The following is a 22,354-nucleotide window of genomic DNA, read 5'->3' as shown; positions in this document are numbered from 1 at the left end:
CTTCAGTCTATAATTTTTGCTCTTCCTCTTCTAGACACCCTCACTATAACTAAACACATACATAGAACACAGTATATATTATTGTGTTCTAACCCTCTAAATCTTTTATTAAACCTTTGATAACATAAGTGGTATATATGATTGTATCTCTAATTTTTGCGTTATATTATACTTACTCGGAGGGATAGAGTTCGAAGGTTAGATCAACAACTGCTATGTGATTCTACCTCTAACATAAAAGTATCTATATATTTATACTATATAAAAGTCGAGTTTCACACCCTGATGTTAGCAAAACTAATGATTTGGAAAAAAGGAGGATAAGTTGAATTTTTTCAATATTAATTGTTATATAATCAAAATTAGTAATTTGGAGGAAGAAAAACATTATACATTTTGTGTCACTACATTAATTCAAAGTAATACCAATGTGTAGCTGATAATATATTTTAATAAAATCAACAACTTCTCACATTAATATAAATATAAGAATTTTTATATTATTTTTATTACAAATTTTATTTTATAAACTAATTTTTTTTAAAACTATAAATGTAATAATAAAATAATAAATATTATTGGTTTTAATTTTATAAAAAAACAGCTATATGTAAAAATATATGTTACAAAATTTATCTTATGATAAAGTTAACAATATTTTTTAATTTTAAATTATATTTTCTAAAATAATTTTTTGTTCAATGATAAAAATAATTAATTATATTTTAAATTATTTTAATATCACAATGAAATTACACAATGAATACCAATAAGATTTAACGATTACATGTATTAAAATACTATTAAATCATATTAAACAAGATTAATAGGAAACCATTATATATATATGAAAGAGTTTTAAGATTAAATTTTATATAAAATAAATAAATCTGAACTCAAATTTAACTTATTTATGAAATATAATTTTCAATTAAGTTTATCCATAATCATTTAAATATATTAGACCTAATTATATAATTTTTATATTATTTTAAATAATAATTTTCACATTAACTGTAAATTAAGTAATATTTGACTTCACATATTTTTTTTAAAAAAATAAGATACATTAATTTATATACTACTTCATAAAATAACTAAAAATATTTATAATATTATATACGGTAAAATAATACATATTAAAATTGTCTAAGACAATTTTATTAATATATATAATAAAATAGTAGACATTATTATTATATATTAAAATAGTATAATATATTATTTGTTTCTTGCCTTTTTTCACTTGGTTTTTTTTTATATAAAAATTCACTATTATTTAAATTTTTTAATAATGAAATTATTTTTAAAATTAATAATATTTATAGTCATTGATTATAATTTAATATTAAGTATAATATTCTTTAACACTCAAATTTTTATTTTTAGTGTTTTTTATATTTACATTTTGATTTTAGGTCTAATTATTTTTTTAAATAATTTATATAAAATTGAGTAAACGTTTGAATCAGTATCATATTTTAATTAAAAAGTTCTTACATAAATTATCTTTCTCTTTGTCTTTTATTAATTTTTTTTTTCTTCTTCATTTTAATGTTATATTATTATAAGTTTTAATTGTTATTATTGTTCATGTTTTTATATATGTTTTATGTTTTTTTTTATAACTATTGTATTAGAAATTTTACTTTTGCATTATATTTGTTCAACAAGACATTAAGAGATTTTATTATTTTGATAATTTTTATTTTTTTCTCAATTATATTTTGAATAATTTTATTAGAAATTTTTATTTTTACTACTCAAATCAATTGTCATATGATATGAATGACAATTTTTAACTATTAATTGTTTAATTTATTTTCTTTAAAATACATGCTATCAGTGTAAATAATTTAATAATTATCATTAACACAATCAATTTAACAATAAGAAGACCACTTTCTGCTTCACCAACTAAGCATAAATTAAATATCATTAATTTGAAATAGCTAATTTATGTAATAATATAATTATTATTATAAATAATAATAACATATTAAAGATTAGTAATAAATACAAATAATTGGTGACATATTTAATAATTTAATAAATATGTAGACGATAATATTTAAAGTTTGAAACATATAATTATTTTCATAAATAAATTTTGAAAATTAATAAGCAATGAAAATAAAACTAAAACTAAGAAGAAATAAATAATAATAATGATAATTATTATTATATCAAGATTATTCAATTTATATTACATAGTGAGGTTAATTCAAACTTTAAAACTTTAAAATTATTACACAAAACTAATATATTTAAAATAATTAAAATTAAAATTTTAAAAATAATTAATGACCATGTCTATTTAATAGAATTCATATCATTTTATCAAATTTAAAAAATATTTGAATTTTATCATAAATGTACTCTCAAATCTAAATAAATATTATATATATATTATTTATTATTCTTTAACTTCTATGTTTCATATTGATATTGCATTACTATTATTACTCGAAGAAAAATAAATTACACTGAAATTCAATAGACTTGATAAGTTTAACATGTATTTATTAAAAATATAATATTTGATATTATTTTTTAATTTTAATATTTATATATTTATTTTAATACTAAAAATCTTTAAAATGGAAAATTTTATTTATGTATATTTATTTTTCAAAAGATATTACATCACTATTATTACTTTAAATAAAAAATTATAATAAATTTTAATATACTTAATTTTTAGGATAAAATTAATTCAATTAAAAATATAATTAAACAAATATCTCATTAATAATATTATTATGTTTGATATAATATAAAATATTTAAAAATTATAATTTTTATTTATATAAATAAATATAAAATTATATATATATATAATTTTAAAAAACCGTGCATTGCACAGGTTTAAAGTCTAGTATTAATTATTTCTAGACATACTTTCTTCAACTTTTTTCTCTTGTGTCATATCAATTATTTTATCTCACTTTTATTTAGTTTAAATATAATTATACAAAGCAACTTAATAAAATAAAGAGTTGACGTTGCCCAACACTGTCGCATTCGACATTAATTGCAACTTGCAAGTGGCCATGGTTTATGCTAGCTAACTGCTAATTAAGCTAGCCAGAATGCAAACCAATAAAAATAAAAATACGGAACAAACAATATAATGGATAGATAGCTGATATATGAAGTTATATATGAAATTCCATTAATTATAAATGATATTGGAACAACTCGACTTTCCAAAAAACATCATCAAACATAATTGACTTAACACATTAATGTTATTAATGTTATTGTTTGATCCCAAAAAATACATACCAGAGGCAAGTCAAGATCCTAATGAGAAGGCTTCCTTGATGTGGAAATCAAAGTGTTGTTTCTCTTTTTCTTTTTTTCTTGTTTTTTGTATGGTATTGAGAGAAAAGCAATAAGCAAGGGACGAAAATTAATGAAACCAGTCAACCACGTTTGAACGTAAATATGACTTGGCGATTGCGCGTAGGACCACAAACAATAAATAGGCTGCAGCGAGTTGGTGTTAGTTTTGTTATTTAAAGAAGACCAAATCGATTGTGTTACTTACAGGATATGATTATGAATAGGAAAATGAAGAGTAGTGTAGTAGGGGTGTGTTGGTTGATTTTGGTTTTGTTGGAAGCGATGTGCTGTGAAGGGTGTTGGAAGGAAGAGAGAGATGCTCTTTTGGTCCTGAATTCGGGTTTCTCTTTGGAAGGCCCAGACTGTTGTCAATGGGAAGGAGTGAAGTGCAACTCCTCCACTGGGAGACTCACCCAACTCATTTTGAGGACTGATATTGCTTGGCTCCCCGAACCATATATTAATTACTCACATTTTGTTGTCTTCAAAGATTTGAACAACCTCGACTTGTCATGGAATGCCATATCCGGTTGTGTAGGGAATCAAGGTTAATCTCTCCTACAAATTCTATATATTGTCGATCTGAAAATGAAGCTTGTTAATTATGTGGCATGCATACTCATTATTTCAACTTTAATTTACATACTTTGCAGTGCGGCTGGAAAATCTGCAAGTCCTTGACATGAGTTACAACTATTTGGATGCTGCTGGCATTCTATCTTGTTTGGATGGGCTTTCATCTCTTAAGTCTCTATCTTTAAGAGGAAACAGGTTGAATACATCTTCATTCCACGGTGAGGCTAGCTACAGTTGTCTTTTTTTTTTTTTATATGTTTTAAAATGTTGTTGTTAACCTCTTCTAATTTTTGGTACTATTTTCCCACAAATTCCATTTAAGTTTTTGAAACTCTATCTTCAAAGTTGCGTAATCTGGAGGTCCTTAACATAAGTAACAACTATTTGACTAATGACATCCTGCCATCCCTCGGGGGATTCACATCTTTGAAAGAGCTGAATTTGGCTGGAATTCAATTGGACTCAGATCTTCATATTCAAGGTAGGATCATTTTTCCATTTCATTAATTAATAAAGCTAAGCATTGGTGTTTTAATGGAGGAATTAGTTGATTGCTTCAGAGGTAACAACTATATATTCAATTCCTTGCAGGTTTATGCTCATTGTTAAGGAATCTTGAGGTTCTTGACCTATCTAATAACAATTACAACCACATTGATATTGGATATGCACTCAGCAGACTTTCATCCCTCAAATCTTTAAATTTAGGATATAATCAATTGACTTCGAGATCAATTTTTAGTAAGTCATACTTTTCATATTAGAAATTTCCATCATTTGTGTTTGGTTGAAAAATGTATCTAATTGCAATCATTGTATATGTTGTTGTTAGATATATCAAAATTGAGTTCTTTGGAAATCCTTGATTTATCCTACAACAACTTCAACCACATTAATATTGGATCTGCACTCAGCGGACTTTCATCCCTCAAATCTTTAAATTTAGGATATAATCAATTGACTTCAAGATCAATTTTTAGTAAGTCATACCTTTCATATTAGATATTTTCATCATTTGTGTTTTTGGTTGAAATATATATCTAACTGCAATCGGTATATATATTGTTAGATATATCAAAATTGAGTTCTTTGGAGATCCTTGATTTGTTCTACAACAACTTCAACGACACTGATATTGGATTTGCTCTGAGCGGACTTTCATCCCTCAAATCTTTAAATTTAGGATATAATCAATTGACTTCAAGCTCAATTTTCAGTAAGTTATACTTTTCATATTAGAAATTTTCATCATTTGTGTTTGGTTGAATCTAACTGCACTCGGTGTATCTATTGTTAGATATATCAAAATTGAGTTATTTAGAGATCTTTGACTTGTTCGGCAACAACTTCAACATCAGTGCACTTGTTTTGAGTGGACTTTCATCCCTCAAATATTTATATTTAGTATCTTGTGAATTGACTTCGAAATCAATTTTTAGTATACCAAATACTTTTCATAAGAAAAAATTCTATAACAATAATCTATATATGGGATTAATTTAATTTACTTTAAATATTTTAAAAAATAAGAAAAAATTTCTCTTCAAATAATTCTAATGCACTAAATTAATATCAATCTTAATTATTTATTATCTTTCCATATCAAAATAGAAATCATTATTGATGTTATTTTTAAAATAGATATCGTACATAATAATTGTTTACTTTGCAAAACATTATTTACTTTAATCCCTTTTTATGCAAAATGATAATGGACAATAAAGATGAAATAAATTAAAATAAATAACTTTATATGAAATTAGGATTTAATATTAACTTTAAAAATAAACTGATATAAGGATTTGAAATTATTAATGATAGAGAGAAATCTCCGGAGTTAAAAAATAATTAAAAAACTTATAACTGAAATATTTGAAAAAAAAAATAGCATAAGATAGAGGGAAGTAGACATAATAAGTACTTAGAGAAATATTAGAGAAAGAAAAGAATCTGGATACTTACAGAAATTAATGATAAAAAAAAGAAAGTGAATATACATTGACTTGTACGTTTATGTATAAAAGGAGATATTAAAATGAAGGGTCTACATAAAAAATATTTTAAATTTAAATTTTATTTAATCACAAAATCTCTAAAAGATTTAATTAAAAAATTAAATATATAAAAAATATAATTTATCATGTTTTAAAATATTTCAAATTTATTATCACTACCTTCATTATATTGTTATCATCACATTAAATGTCACTGTTGTTATAACATCAATAACAATAATAATAACAATCACTTTGATGGTAGTGATGATCATAATAGTAATAATTGTGGTGGTAATAATTATGATTGTGATGAAGATTACAACAATAAAAATTATCATAGTTCATGATAATGCAAGATGTGATAAATTAAATATTTTAGATATTTGATTTTATAATTAGTAAATTTTTTAAAAATTTAATGATTAAATGATGTTTTAATTTAAATTTAAAATATTTTTAATTTAGACCTCCTATTTTAATCTTCATATTGATTATTGTACTTCTTATGTAAGATGAATGAGAATCACTAATGTATTGAAACACCTTCTCCAATGTATATACTTCAATTATATAAGTGAAGAAAAGTATTATTCTACACAAATAATGGTTTAGTGATTGGTTTTCTATTTATCTCTTATAGGACTATCAGGTTTGATTAGCTTGGAGATTCTTGATCTTCGTTTTAATAATATCAGTGATTTTGCGGTCCATCAAGGTATTTAAGAAAATAAAATTAAAAAATTTAATTCATTGTTTAGCGATGAACATTACATAGATAAATTCATGATACCTAAAAGCTGTTGAATCCCATTATTTAGCCGAAGTTCATGTATTTATATTTGTAACAAAATATTTTTGCCTACTTCATTATTGTTATTTCAAGGGCTGAGTCATTTCCCACGTAAAAGAGGATGCAAATCTTAATTTTTATATCTAAATTTTTATGATTTAATGTTTCCAACCCATTAAATGCCAACCATTTTTATGTTGTGGTATGTATCGAAAACATGTTCTCTTATGTATATACTTCAATTTTATACAAGAAAAGTGTTATTCTACACGATTGATGGTTTAGTGATTACTATTGGTTCTCCATTTATTTATCTCTTAGAGGATTATCAGCTTTGAGTAGCTTGGAGATTCTTGGTCTACGTTTTAATAATATTAGTGATTTTGTGGTCCATCAAGGTATTTAAGAAAATAAAATTAAAAAGTTTACAAGTTATTGAATCCCATTACTTGGCCGAAGTTCATTTATTTACATCTAACAAAATGTATGTATCCTTCATATTTGAGACTTATCTACTTTGCCATAATCTACCAAATTAAAACTTATTTACATTTTTTTAGTTGATGATCACATTAAATCTTTCAGGCTCAAAAGGTCTAGGTAGATTGGATGCCCTATATTTAGATGGGAATATGATAGATGGAAGCAAGCTAAGAAACTCGTTGCGAGCTTTTTCATCTGTTAGGATGCTTTCAATGAGTGAAAATGAATTTAAAGGAACAATTGTTGCTGGAGGTAACAAATATTTATGAATTTCTATGGGTAAAATTTTGTCACATTAAGGCTCATATCAAATTTTGTTTGTGTATTATGCAGATTTTCATGATTTAAGTAACCTAGAACATTTGACAATGGATTACAGTAATAACTTGAAGAATGAATTTTTTAAAAGTATTGGAGAATTGACATCTTTAAAAGTTTTGTCTCTTCGTTATTGCAATATAAATGACACCCTTCCTCCTGCAGGTAATTATATTATTTGATTTTTTTTATTCATGACATTTATTTTATATAATTTTTTCTTAGTTTGGTCAAATATTATCATCCTTTTCATTATCTCACTAATAAGGTGGATTTTTTTTGTTTGACAAAATTTCTTTTTTCAGATTGGTCAAAGCTAAAGAAGATAGAGGAGTTAGATTTATCCGGCAACGAATTTGAGGGACCACTTCCCTCGTCTTTTGTTAACATGACATCTCTTCGGGAGTTGGAAATTTCTCATAATCACTTCATTGGAAATTTCGATTCTAACATTGCAAGCCTTACATCACTTGAATATTTTGGTTTTACAGAAAACCAATTTGAAGTTCCTGTTTCTTTCTCAACATTTGCCAATCATTCAAAGATCAAGTTGATCGACGGTGGAGGAAACAGATTCATATTGGACTCACAACATAGTTTACCAACTTGGATTCCAAAATTTCAGTTACAAGAGCTTAGTGTGTCTTCAACAACTGAAACTAAGTCTCTTCCACTCCCCAATTTTCTTCTATACCAAAACAGTTTAATCAGCCTAGACTTCAGTAGTTGGAAGTTGGAAGGAGACTTTCCTTATTGGTTGTTGGAAAACAACACAAAAATGACTGAAGCTCTGTTTAGAAATTGCTCTTTCACTGGTACTTTCCAGCTACCAATGCGTTCCCTTCCTAACTTATCGAAAATTGATGTGTCTGACAATATCATAGTTGGCCAAATCCCTAGCAACAATATCAGTTCAATTTATCCAAATTTGCAATTTCTTAACTTGTCTAGAAACAACATCCAAGGTTCAATCCCTCGTGAGTTAGGCCAAATGAACTCATTGGATTCATTGGATCTTTCTGACAATCACTTGTCTAGAGAAATACCAAAGGACATATTTGGAGTTGGTCACCGACTCAACTTCTTGAAACTATCAAACAATAAGCTTGAGGGACCTATTTTGAATATCCCTAATGGTTTGGAGACCTTGTTATTGAACGATAATAGACTTACCGGTAGACTCCCAAGCAACATTTTTAACGCATCCATCATTTCATTGGATGTAAGCAATAATCATTTGATGGGAAAGATTCCAAGCCTCGTAAAAAACTTTTCTGGATTGAGGCAACTATTTTTGTTCAATAACCATTTTGAAGGCTCAATTCCGTTAGAATTGGCGAAACTTGAAGATCTAAATTATTTAGATCTCTCGAAAAATAACTTGACTGGTTCTGTTCCATCTTTTGTAAATCCTTCCTTGAGATTTATCCATTTGAGCAACAATCATTTGAGAGGATTACCCAAAAGAATGTTCAATGGAACATCTTCCCTAGTGACACTAGATCTTAGCTACAATGAAATAACCAATAGTGTTCAGGATATCATACAGGAACTTAAATATACACGGTTGAACATTCTCCTTTTAAAAGGTAATCACTTTATTGGAGACATACCAAAGCAGTTATGCCAATTGATACACTTAAGCATATTAGACCTTTCTCATAACAATTTTTCTGGTGCAATACCCAATTGCTTGGGAAAAATGTCTTTTGAGAATAAGGATCCTGAACGGTTTTTGGAAAGATTGTCCGGTTGGGGTTCTACAGGCCAAAATAAAATTTTCCCATCACAATTACCAAATGTGGAAGAGAAAGTAAATTTCACTTCAAAGAAGAGAACCGACACTTACACAAGGAGCATCCTTGCTTATATGTCTGGAATTGACTTGTCCCACAATAAACTGAATGGGAATATCCCATTTGATCTTGGAAATTTGACAAGAATTCGAGCATTGAACTTGTCTCATAATGATTTGATTGGGCAAATTCCAGCTACATTCTCCAATTTGGTACAAACAGAGAGTTTAGACCTTTCATTTAACAAGTTGAGTGGTCAAATTCCTCCTCAACTGAGTAAGCTAACCTCCCTTGAAGTATTCAGTGTGGCACACAACAACTTATCGGGCACAACACCTGAATGGAAAGGACAATTCTCGACCTTTGAAAATAGCAGCTATGAAGGTAACCCCTTCCTTTGTGGACCTCCACTGTCAAAAAGTTGCAATCCTCCACCTAGTATTATACCAAATGATTCACACACTCATGTAGACGATGGTAGTTTGGTGGACATGTATGTTTTCTATGTGAGCTTTGCAGTGTCATTCTCAGCAGCATTGTTGGCAACAGCAATAGCTTTATACATCAATCCTTACTGCAGGCGAGCATGGTTTTACTACATGGAATTGGTCTGCTCAAATTGCTACTACTTTATCGTGGACAGTTTCAGTAGGTTTTCAAATTTTAGAAACATGTAACATATGTACCTTGTATAATTGCTTAAGAGTGATTCAATAAATAATTCATGCATGTTTTGCTTGATATAATGATACAGAATCCAAATTTCAACATTTAATAAGTCATAATGCTGTTGTTCAAGGATTATTATCGTTTTTTTTTGGTAGGCAAAGGCAATAATATTAAGATCCAAGCAGTGCACAAGGTGTGCCAAGATTGTTTAGAGAAATTACAAGGATACATACTAGAGATCAAATAAAGCTAAAGGTGCCAAAATCCCTTACGACCAATTAGCTATTTTGCAAGATTCCTGTAAGCATCAAACCCCATTCTCTGGATGCAAACTCTTACTTAAAAAAGATTTCTCTTAACAAAGTAGCCTTCACTATGACTTCACCGAATGAATCCCATGCGCATTAATAATCAGCGGTCACCAACATTGTTATGATAACCTTTTGGACATCAGAATTTGTCAACCACCAATTACCTAACTCTTACTCTCCTTCCTGCATGTAAACCACATATTCCTCCAACATTGAACTGTTGAGAACTGCAGCTATTAGCTAACATCATGTTAGGATTATTATCTTATTTTATATTTTTTTTTAGTTCTTCGATCATTGTAAAACATTAGGTGTCTTCAATTATACCATAGACAACATTCGGCGTCAATAAAATTAATTTTCAGATCACAACATTTGAATTGATAGGTTTCTGGTGTTAAAAGGTGATATAATTAATTTATAAACATTAGAATTTGACTGCCTTTTTGATTGATAAGGATCAATTTAATAATTTTTTATTAAAGGAACAAATTGAAAAATCATTTATCACTATTGACTATTACTCCATACTATAAAAATCGGGTTATTAACAAACTAACAAGAAACACGTGATTTTAAATAGATGTGTCTCTATATATAATTCTTCTTGGAAGCTTTGTGATTCCGTGATCAATCATCGGTAACGTTTTCGAATAATTAAAAAGAAATTCATTTCTTTACACGATAGTGTAGTAATTTTTCACTACAGATGTAAAATTTACTCTTATCTGATGTAAAAGCTGATTTTTCTTGTTTTGATTTACGTTAGAATATTCTCACACACCCTCAATAATAACTTTTGTTTTGTATATGTATAGATAGATATATGCATAGGGGTGGCTAACTAATCCATATCTATTTGTATAGATAGATAGTTAGATATAGTAAACCTCATTATATGCACTGAATTTTTGTCAGTTAAACTAAGCAAGTACTGCTTAATGGCTACAGAGTATTACAAGGGGCGTGTCGTCACAGATAAATGTGATGTTTACTCATTTGGTGTGGTTCTACTAGAATATTGATGCGAACATCAAAGGTAAGATTGCACCAGAGTGGTGGCAAGTCTTTATAGATATCACTGAAAGATGCGTGAAGAATAAACCAGATGAGAGACCAAAAATGGGTGAAGTAGAGGTGCAACTTGAGCATGCTCTTTTGTTGCAGGAACAAGCAGATATCACAAACACCAATGCTCATTATACCTTATTGTCCAAAACCATTATTCCCTTGGGAATGATACAGTAATACAATACAGAAGACAGAGATGCTTAAGAAAGTATAGTATTTTGACTCAAAACAGTCACAGTAAGCATTTTGGGGTGATCATGTTTAATTTAATTGAGATATTGGTAGCTGTCATTGTAAGAATCTTGTACTAGTATAAATTTGAAAGGAATGCAGGAAACTGGATGCTAAAAAACCAGTAATAAAAGAACACTGATATTAAAATCACTTCAGTCTATAATTTTTGCTCTTCCTCTTCTAGACACCCTCACTATAACTAAACACATACATAGAACACAGTATATATTATTGTGTTTTAACCCTCTAAATCTTTTATTAAACCTTTAATAACATAAGTGGTATATATGATATTGTGTCTCTAATTTTTGCGTTATATTATATTTTTAGGGATAGATTTGGAAGTTAGATCAATGACTGCTCTGTGATTCTACCTCAATCAGAAAAGTATTAAAGTTTAATACAAGAACTCCCTTGATAAACCCATCATTATGAACCTTATCTATTGTTACCAAGACGGCATTTTTAAGTTATTAAAAACTAAACTTTAAAAGCTCACTCCCCTATCCCCTGATTTATGTTGGAATCTTGTTTGATTTTCTAAACTTTGCTTTGCAATAGGTTCAGCTTGCAGAGGATTTGTACGACTATAACATGCTTGTATATAATACTATCATTTATGTCACATTAAAGTTATAAAACTTTCGTTCAAAACCAGTCGTACTTTGATGTTCATACTTAATTCAGTATCTCCAAGATTTGTTATTCTACTACTATATTATATTTTATATGATTGAACTTATGACTCTTAATCTCATCAAGTTAGAGAATTTTTCGTTAATATAATCTAATTCTCTTTCCGTGCTGGTTTCACATTCATTATATGGCCGGCGATCATGATATACAATGTAGAACAAATATCGAACAAAAAATTTAAACTCAGAAGACCTCGAGAAAATCCTCAAGAGAAAGATAAAGGGTAAAAGATTGGCGACAGAGCCTTGGTCTTCGTAAGATAAATTATTCAAAGCTTGGATGCTCTTTCAACTTATTTATGAATACAAGTAAACTGGCATCATCTTCGAGGGTTATATGCACAATTCTGATTCAAAGTAAGGACCCTTGTTCAAAAAGTTTCCTAATAATTCTCCAAATGTCATGGATCAATATTAGTATATGGATGGAGAAGAAGTTGCACTTATCAACCTCCCATTGCTAATTATCTACATCAATCATAGAAAGTTGTATATCTCACCACCAAAAAAAAATCTTTAAGGTAAACATACGTGAAAACAATGGCAAAATTCCACCGTAGCACATACCGAAAAACTATTTTGTTTTTGTTGTTTTCTCTATCCGAAATCTACTAACTAAAGAAAAATAGATTGTGTTTTTTTATAAACAATTTTTTTTATATAAAAGAAGAATATATTGATAACTGTATGAAAATCTTTAGAAAAACATAGAAACTGTTTATACAAAATATGGTAAGAGAGTGAGGATAGAAAATAATAAGAAAGCGAGTATTTTTGTCTTTTATATATGTTGTACTGAAACAAAAATTGTCCCATAATTTAGTCAGTAACAAGATCTTATGAATTTTGTTCTGTGTTCTCTTACTTTTTTTATACTGTTCCGTAACCGTAAACTCTTAAAATTAAATGTAAAACAAATATGATAGTTTTGGATTTGGATTCCATGCTATCACATTCACATAGTCACGCGCAGTCGGCATTCGCTATTTTAAAAGTATTTTTAAGTTGAATTTATCAAAACGATTTATGAATCATCGGATCTTCATCAAACGGTTGTTATCGTCCGACTACTTGAGTGTGTGTTTTTTCTCCAACGCAGGGAATCCGGATCCGTTATTAAGGTTGTTTTATTAGGTAATAATGAAACATTTTCAACTGATACGGAGTGGCGGTCTCAATTGGGGCAAACACAAACCCTAACATGCTTCTCACACCAAATTAGGTTAGCTATGAAGATTGAAGAGGAATTAGTATAGTGATGAGTGTTTTCGACAAGTGACAGGTGATTAAGGAAGTAGGTGTCTCTGAACTATGTTTCTAAAATGTTTTGGCCACTCAAGTTCATCACAGAGACAGTATCCAACAATAATAGAAGAGCTGTGCCATCAATTTTCTCTTGCCGATCTTGGGAAATCAACCAACAACTTTGATCAAAACAGAGTTATTGGGCGTGGAGCATTTAGTACGGTATACAAAGGTTGTCTCCAACATAAAGATGGTTCTGATTATACAGTCGCATTAAAACGGTTTCATGAAGGATACAGTGCAGTGTTCAAGAAAGAAATAGAGTTGCTCTGCCAGCTTCGCCACCCTAATTGTGTTTCTCTTATTGGATTCTGCAACCATGAGAAAGAGAAGATTATTGTCTACGAGTACATGTCCAATGGATCTCTAGATAGACACCTACTACGTGGGAAACTGTCATGGAAAAAAAGGGTAGAGATTTGCATAGGAGTAGCGTGTGGATTACACTACCTTCATGCTGGAGCCAAGCGCTCCATCTTTCATTGTATCCTCAGAGCCAGTACCATTCTTTTGGATGAAGACAAGGAGCCAAAACTCGCAGGATTCGGCCTTAGCATACAGGGACCGCAATTTAATTCGAAGAAGCCGAAACAAATTAATGCAGATCATATTATGGGTAACTTTTATTTTTTTATGAGCTTACTAGGATGGATTTTTGCCAGTTAACTAAGCTGATAGAGTAATACTTTAACTTATAGATACTCTTGGTTACATGCCTTTGGAGTATGTCATGAATGGTTCTGTCACTGATAAATGGGATGTTTTCTCATTTGGTTTGGTTCTGCTACGAGTTGTGTGTGGAATGGATTATTTCATAATGGCAGCAGAGAGGAAACTTATGGAGAAGCCTGTTGAAGAGAATATTGATTCGAATATCAAAGGAAAGATTGCACCGGAGTGTTGGCAAGTCTTTATAGATATCATGGTCAGATGCTTGGAGTATGAACCAGATGAGCGACCAGCAATGGGTGAAGTGGAGGTGGAACTTGAGCATGCTCTGTCGCTGCAGGAACAAGCAGATATCACAAACACTGATGGTGATTATAACTTATTGTCCAAAACCATTATTCCCATTGCCCGTGGTAGTGAAATGAAAGAGTAATCCTACACAGAAGACAGTGATACATACTGAAGAAATGTAGGTGATTAGGACAACTGAAATTAAGGTTAGTGTTTTCAGTCACAATAAGCTAAAATTGATTGAGATACTTGTAGCTTTTGTTATGATCCCTGTTTCTAGCATTTTTTTTATTTTACCAGAAGCTGTCATTGTAATAATAGTATAAATTTGAAAGGAACACAGGACATCGGATGCCAACAAACCAGTAATGATAGAGTCATAGAACCCCCTTGCTTCAGTCTATAATTTTTGCTCTTCCTCTTCCGGACAACCCTCACTTTATAACTAGGCACTGATATAGAACACAATAGTACGGAAGATCTGTGTTATCAATGGTAAAGGTCACTTCACACCTGAAGCATGTAGTATTTTTAAATGGAAAAAGACACAGTAATGTTGGAAAATCGTAAGTCTTCAATGCAACTTGAAGAAGAATATTGGCATCCTAAGCCTTCAAATATCATTAGTTTGTGTCAATGCTCTTGTCATTATCTTCTAATTGCCAAATTGAATATTTTTCTTCAAGATTGATTTTATTGATTGAAATTATTTGATAATGGCAAGGCTATCAATTATATATTTGGATTTGCTATGATATTTTGATCAAGTTTGGAATTTGTGTGCTTCTGTAAAAGAATGGACTAATTAGTGGAATTATTCCTGTTTTAGAAGATTTTAATATCTAGTTGCACCAAAGGCATGCAGAGGGGGAGTTTCACAGCTCTTGGACTAATCAACCCTTGTACTGGGGAGCTAACAGCATTGATGATACTTTCTCCTGGTGTTGAAAGTATGCAGGCAGCGATGAAAGCATAATACTTTGCAGGGAATAAGAGTACAATCGTATAGATAGGGGTTCGGGTAGAAATGCATGAAATTATGCAGTCAGGAACTAGATTCTCTTGCTGCCAAGGAGGGTAAGTTGTGCTTATAGTGCCTATTACGCTGGAGAGTAGCAACTTTTTGTACTGCTTTGGCTTGGTCTGGTCACACCTTGTGATCCAACCTATTTCTTCTAATAATATTTGTTTTCCCTCTTAAAAAAAACTGGTGGAATTGTACTCATCTCATTGCTGGACGTGAAAAAGAGACATGGTGTGTATTTTGTGCATTGTCATCATTCAAGATTCAAACCTCAGTTTATTCCATCAATGCTACAACTCAGAGTGGAGATTTGAATCGTATGGAAATGTTTCTGCATTCATTTCATTAATTCTTTATAGGATGTGTCTTCTTCTGTCAGATTTTTTAAGCAGTTCTTAACATAATATGAACTTTCCCTCTGTTCTCTTCCTTTTTCTTTCCTAATTTTGTTTTTCCAGGTGATATATTTTATAAGAAAAAGGATTATACATTGACACAGCATAATCATCTCTTGCTGCCAAATTTTGACTATGAGACTGACTGCCAAGACCTCACCAATACTTGGAACAAACCCAAAAACCAGAACTCTACATATTATGCTACAATTCTGCAGGACTGCCGCCAAATGTTGGCCAATTCTCAGCATATTTTAATTGTTCATTCAAAGAAAGAAGCAAATTGTGTAGCACATAGGCTCTCTAGATTAGCTTTTACTACTTCTGAAAGATACTGGATGGAGGATGTTTCATCCCAGCTCAGTTTTGATGTGCAGCATGATTTAGGGACAATTTTTGTTCCTGATACCTCTTAATGAATCATCTCAAAAAAAAGGTTTGGGGGGAGGGGGATGTAAGGATAATAAATCTTAGATCCTATTTTGGGCTGAAATTAACATGGGAAGGGTAAGATGCACTAGTGGCACCAATTGATATGGATTACTATTTATGCTTATCATTTGCAAGAAATAGAACAATACATCTGTATATACGTTAAATTGTGAATATAAATATGTTTCGATAAAAGTAAACCAATTCAAAAACATTTAGGATATGCTATATTGAAATTGAGAAATGTCAGTTTAAAAAATGGTTTTCATCATAATTTTTTTAATAAATGTTTGTTTTAAAAAAGTTAACCATTAACATTAACTTTCGTCTCATATTATAATGAAACAAATTATTTATTTAAAAGTATATATTTACTTTTAATATTGCTTATAAATTAATTCAAATTTTCTTTTATTCTTTTATAAATAAAAAATATTACCAACTTATTATAAATATATAAAAATTGAGACATTCTTAACTTTTAGTTAATTGCCTTAAAATCTTATATTTATCTTATATATTTTTAATAAAATAAAAATTGCTAAAAATTTTAGAATAGATTTTTTTTCCCAATAAATGTGTCTAGCTTGCGTTACATCTAGTTTTTATTTTCTTTACTGTGCATGACATTTAGTTAACACTTAACAATATATAAAAACCCCTGACCTTATTCTCAAGTCACCTGCTCGAGGTTTATTATTTTATAGTGCCTACTAACCAACATCATATTGTTAAAATTAAAATTGAATCATTTAGATATTATATTCAAATTAGATGCTTGAGAAAAATAATTCTTAACATTCAAAGTTGGTCAGGATCTTTTGGTCAGGATCTTTTTACCTAATAAATGAGGGATTAAAACCAAAAAAAAAAATATTAATTGAAATCTGAAGGAGAAGTAATCCACGCAAAAAAGTTATCCTATTTGATCATTTGATTTGATACGGAGGCCATCAATCCAGCGGAGGAGAGGAAACACGGAGCTGACACGCACTACGTTTTAGTCTCCTCTTTCTCACAAAGGAACCGACAAACACGTAAACAAAAAATTGACAAGCTTAGATATGAGAATTTAAGTGAATGATTTTGAGTAATTAAATAAATTGGAAGAATGTATGTCAATTGTTTGGGCTTTGGTCGTTCCAAGATAAAACTGATGTTTACTCATTTGGTCTATACTCATTTGGTCTATTAGAAGCTGTGTGTGAAAGGAAATTAATTGACATTAAATAAAGTTATCTAATAAATATATAAATTATATTTCAAGAATTTGAGACAGACGATGTAGGACTTCTTAAGATCCCCCTCTATAGATGCTGCCGATATGACGGAGAGAGCCGCCCACATGGCAGAGAGAATTAAGATGGACTATACAATCTAATACCATGTTAAATTTTAATTTAAAATCAATTGACATTAAGTGAAGTTGTTCATTTATAAAAGAACTTCTTGAGGAGAAAATTGATGAAATTATCGAAGGAAGTATCGCACCAGGTTGGCAAGTCTTTGTAGATATCACCCTCAGATGTGTGAAGTTGGAGCCAGATGAGCGACCAACAATGGGTGAAGTGGAGGTGGAACTTGAGTTTGCTCTGTCCTTGCAAAAACAAGCAGATAGAGCAAAATATTCCTTATTTTCCACCACCATTACTCCCCCCTTTCACCTTATTCCGGCTTCCTGGGACCTGAGAACACTACATGATTAGGTCATCTGAAATTAAGGTGAGTGTTTCGGGTCAAAATAGACACAGTAAGCTTTTCTGGTGATCGTGTTTAATTGAGATGCTTGCAATAGCTTTTTCTGTGATCCCTGTTTCTAGAAGCTGTGATTGTAAGAATCTTGCGCTAGTATAAATTTGAAGTAATGGTAGAACTCCCTTGCTTCAGTCTATAAATTTTGTTCTTCCTCTTCTGAACACCCTCACTTTATAATTAGACACTGATATAGAACACCTCCTCTCGATCTTAGAGAAACGAATAACAACTTCAATCAAAACAGAATAATAGGAAGAGGAAGCTTTAGTACACTCCTAAGTAAGAGATAGAAGCTAAAGTATGCAAAATTTTATGTCATTGCACTACTTGAGAAATTGCAATTAGAATAGTGCCTGACTTTTGGAAATAAGATTCCTAGGATGAGGAGAATAGGTACCTGAAATCATTACACATGAGGAGAAACAAAGGTACATTTTATAATACACATAAAGAAGGCATGTGATGTGAGCACAGGGTGGTTGTTTAGTCACTTACCATAAAACCTCACCAGCCCATCCATCTTCTGTTTCCTTCTCTTTCTTGGCACAACACAAGTGTTGTGCTTATAAATCCTTCTCAGTGATCACTTTGTACGAAAGTACATAGTGAAGGGGATGACTGGATTTCTACTAGGCAACAAAGTGAGATTCCAATGGTACAGATTTGACTGAAAGTGTAACTTACTAAAAAAATTCAACTCAGTGGTTAAAGAACACTCTTTTTCTTCTGTGTTAGAATGACCTCAATTTTTTGACATTTTGGTGATAGAATACATTATATAAAAAAATGGGAGTTTTAACCATAATAGATTTCGCGGGGGGAAGTAAAGATAAATCTTAGATCCTGTTAGGCTGAATTTAACATGGGAATGGTAAGATGCACGAATTGGGACCCATTTATATGGATTTCTATTTGTGCTTACAATTTGAAAGAAATTGTGCAAGCAATACATTTGTGCCTTTTAATGTGTCACGCGCAACTATTCTGTAAACGACCTGTGTTGTGTTTAATTTCAATGCTAGTATATTTTTAATTTAATTTGATATATGCGCTTCATATATTGTGCAGTCGTGATGAAGAAGTTGTCGTTCCACTTCAACGAAAAACGTTGTTTAAGGAGGTTTTCTAAAAAGTATAATTCATACAATGTACTATATTCAAGTAGTTTATGTTTTCTAGGTGAAGTGGAATTAATGTTTTTTTTATCAACAAAACAAAAGATAAAGTATATTGATATAACCAAAGGTACTTGCAGTACCAAACATCCTTGTACAAGTAGATCCACTAAATGAATTAGATTCGTATCATTGGTTATTTTATATACAAGACGATACATGAATATTCAAGTTTTCTTAAACATCTAATAAATACTTTTTTTTTGTCTATCTTTTTTCATCTTAAATCAAAATACTTATTTTTTTCACTTTTCACTCTGTCACTAGGTGTTAATTGATATATTGGAAGTTGATGTATAATAGAACATTAAAAAGGAATTTCAGCCAAGCCAACGAAATATATAATTATAATAGAAAAAGTATCATTTCAATTTCGTTGATTGGGACAAGTTAGCAATAGCATCAAACTAACCAACACTAACTTGTGAACTCGATGCTAAATTCATGCAGTGTAATATAAAATTATAAGAAAATTCAGTTAGGTGAATTTTTAAATTATTATAAAAGGGTAAAAAATTATGTGTCTTACAAAATAAAAAGTCATAGTAAAGTAGTAGACTAGAAACTTACCTGTGTGATAAAGGAGGAGCCTTTAAAAAAAAATGAAAACAGAAGCATCATTATTTTGGAGACAAGGCAACTTTTGTATTATTAGAGATAGATGAGGGAGACAAAATGAATTATTGGAGAGAGATAGAAAGAGGCTCAAGAGGGAGCTTCCAGGAAGGATACACAGCAAATGACTGGCATTCAAGTTAGCTTAGCCATGATGATTGAAGAGGAGTATACATGGTCAACGTTTTTGGTAAGCAACTAGTAATTAATCACAAATTGGAACCATGTTTCTCAAATGTTTTGGCTTCGGCGCTCAGAGACAGTATCCAACGGTCATAGAAGAGTTGTGCCATCGATTTTCTCTCGCAGATCTAAGGAAATCAACCAACAATTTCGATCAAAACACAGTAATTGATCATGAAGGAGTTAGTACAGTATATAAAGGTTGTCTGCAACACAATGAAGATGCTTCTGAGTATACAGTGGCTGTAAAGCGATATAAAGCGGAAATGGAAGCAGAAGGGTTTTTCAGGAATGAAATAGAGTTACTCTGTCAGCTTCGTCACCCTAATTTGCTCTCTCTTATAGGATTCTGCAACGACCAAAATGAGAAGATTATTGTGTACGAGTACATGTCCAATGGATCTCTTCATCAACTTCTACAAAGTGGGGTACTGTCATGGAAGAAAAGACTGGAGATATGCATAGGAGCAGCGCGCGGACTACACTACCTTCACGCTGGAGCCAAACGCACCATCATTCACCGTGGCATCAACCCTAAACACATTGTTTTGGATGACAACATGGAGCCAAAACTCACAGGTTTTCGCATTAGCTTACTGGGACCGCGTTCTATGTCAAAGCCAAAACCAATTAAAGTAGATTATATTGCGGGTAATGTTTTATTTTATGAGGTTACTACTACAATGATTTTTTGTCAGATAAATTAAGCTAATACTTTCACTTATAGGTACTTTGGGCTACTTAGCTAGGGAGGCTGTGTTAGATAATACCGTCACAGATAAAGTTGATGTTTACTCATTTGGTATGGTTCTACTTGATGTTGTGTGTGGAAGGAAATATCTCATGTACCCATGGGACACAGAATTTCTGGAGAAACCTATTGAGAAGAAAATTGATCCGAAAATCAGAGGAAAGATTGCACCCGATTGTTGGAAAGTCATTAAAGATATCACACAAAGATGTGCGAAGTTGGAGCCAGATGAGCGACCAACAATGGGTGAAGTAGAGGTGGAACTTGAGCATGCTCTGTCATTACAAGAACAAGCAGATATAGTAAACACCAACGCTGATTATACCTTAATGTCCAAAACCGTTATATTCCGCCGGATCCATTTTGCTTTGCCCCCCGATTCAGATTGAAAAGAATGAAGGAAATTAGATGCCTACAAATCAGTAATGATAGAAACCCCGTGCTCCTGTCTATAATTTTTTCTTAGCAAAGGCTTCGCTGGTTCTCTGACTCTTTTGTTGGTTAATAATTTTATAATTTTTACTTGTTAAAGTACTTATAGTGCTTTCGAAATACGTTATGTTCCTTACTTTGAATCACTGTGCCCTTATGTACCCTATTTTCCTCCACCATTATTCCCAACTACCAACCGCAGGACCAATCGCCGGTTAGACAGACTGAACCACTGAACTTGGGATACAGTGATACAGATTCTGAACAAAGTATTGAAATCCATAGGTGATTTTATTAGGTAAGCTGAAATTAAGGTTAGTGTTTTGAGTCAAAAGAGTCACAGTAAGCCTTTTCGATGGATCAAGTTGAATTGAGATACTTGTGGCTTTTGTTGTGATCCCTCTTTGTTTCTGCCATTTTGATTTTACCAGAAGCCGATTGCAATTATCTTGTACCTTCAATAAATTTGAAACCTGAAAGGTACCCAGGAAATTGAATGCCAACAAACCAGTAATGATATAGAACCCAATAGTATTGAAGAGCAATGTTGTCAGTTTCTCTGCTGTCAATCTTATTAAGAGAAACAAATAACAGCTTCAATCAAAACAGAATAGTAGGAAGAGGAAGCTTTGCAACACTCTTCTCATATGATGCAATCAATGACAATACCAGATCCAACACAAGTTAGATGTTACGCCAATTACTTTTCTTTTCCTTTTTTTATTGAAGTAAGTGCTACTGTCATTTTCTTTTTCCCTAATCTCTTATTAATTGAGAACAGGAGGAATGTCGGAAAATACTGAGAAGGAGGGTTTGTGAGATTTCTCTATTTTTTATTTCTAAGATTTGGTAACCTCCTTTTAATTGGTCCTTTTGATGAGCATCTGTATTTGCTCATTATTATTTTATATCAGTTTTGCATCTTAATTTTCTGAGTTTTCTTCAATTCTCATGAGTCCACAGTGAAGCAAAATGGAATACAAATAAGAATTTGTAGTGACAAACTTTTGACTTTTTAACCATTGGAGAATTAAAATTT

At 30.7% G+C, this 22,354-nt stretch overlaps 2 protein-coding genes and 1 pseudogene across 5 annotated transcripts; all 3 read left to right on the top strand.

The window, feature by feature from the left end:
- The first annotated feature begins 3,559 nt into the window (after positions 1–3,559).
- On the top strand, positions 3,560–10,062 carry LOC100815880 (receptor like protein 21). 2 transcript variants are annotated; one of them, XM_006602896.4, is made up of 10 exons: positions 3,562–3,895; positions 4,002–4,142; positions 4,247–4,405; positions 4,516–4,665; positions 4,757–4,903; positions 4,994–5,140; positions 6,562–6,636; positions 7,297–7,446; positions 7,528–7,677; positions 7,818–10,062. In XM_006602896.4, the coding sequence occupies exons 1-10, from the start codon at positions 3,565–3,567 to the stop codon at positions 9,983–9,985; spliced, it is 3,618 nt and encodes a 1,205-aa protein (XP_006602959.2). In that variant the 5' UTR covers positions 3,562–3,564; the 3' UTR covers positions 9,986–10,062. The 2 variants fall into 2 exon arrangements, with proteins under 2 accessions (XP_014626359.1, XP_006602959.2); XM_014770873.3 differs by lacking the exon at positions 6,562–6,636 and having other exon boundaries at positions 3,560–3,895.
- Positions 10,063–11,229: 1,167 nt separating this feature from the next.
- On the top strand, positions 11,230–16,526 carry LOC100815347 (receptor-like protein kinase ANXUR2; annotated as a pseudogene). The gene is made up of 3 exons (XR_001386180.2): positions 11,230–11,425; positions 13,639–14,209; positions 14,292–16,526. The product of XR_001386180.2 is annotated as a receptor-like protein kinase ANXUR2 (transcript).
- Positions 16,527–17,714: 1,188 nt separating this feature from the next.
- Positions 17,715–21,762, top strand: LOC100787367 (receptor-like protein kinase ANXUR2). 2 transcript variants are annotated; one of them, XM_041012193.1, is made up of 3 exons: positions 17,715–18,126; positions 19,228–20,783; positions 20,860–21,762. In XM_041012193.1, the coding sequence occupies exons 2-3, from the start codon at positions 20,174–20,176 to the stop codon at positions 21,270–21,272; spliced, it is 1,023 nt and encodes a 340-aa protein (XP_040868127.1). In that variant the 5' UTR covers positions 17,715–18,126; positions 19,228–20,173; the 3' UTR covers positions 21,273–21,762. The 2 variants fall into 2 exon arrangements, with proteins under 2 accessions (XP_040868127.1, XP_003552607.1); XM_003552559.5 differs by having other exon boundaries at positions 17,715–20,783.
- Positions 21,763–22,354: the final 592 nt, after the last annotated feature.

This window comes from Glycine max, chromosome 18 (assembly GCF_000004515.6).
Source record: "Glycine max cultivar Williams 82 chromosome 18, Glycine_max_v4.0, whole genome shotgun sequence".
NCBI classification, from domain to species: Eukaryota; Viridiplantae; Streptophyta; class Magnoliopsida; order Fabales; family Fabaceae; genus Glycine; species Glycine max.
This window is presented reverse-complemented; position numbering and strand designations above follow the sequence as displayed.

Excerpts from the sequence above, each read along its gene's own strand:
- LOC100787367 (XM_041012193.1), top strand. The coding sequence starts at position 20,174 with ATGTTTCTCAAATGTTTTGGCTTCGGCGCTCAGAGACAGTATCCAACG. Across the intron at positions 20,784-20,859 it reads TAAAGTAGATTATATTGCGG|GTACTTTGGGCTACTTAGCT; the intron begins GTAATGTTTTAT and ends TTTCACTTATAG.
- LOC100815880 (XM_006602896.4), top strand. The coding sequence starts at position 3,565 with ATGAATAGGAAAATGAAGAGTAGTGTAGTAGGGGTGTGTTGGTTGATT. Across the intron at positions 4,406-4,515 it reads CTCAGATCTTCATATTCAAG|GTTTATGCTCATTGTTAAGG; the intron begins GTAGGATCATTT and ends AATTCCTTGCAG. Across the intron at positions 6,637-7,296 it reads TGATTTTGCGGTCCATCAAG|GCTCAAAAGGTCTAGGTAGA; the intron begins GTATTTAAGAAA and ends TAAATCTTTCAG.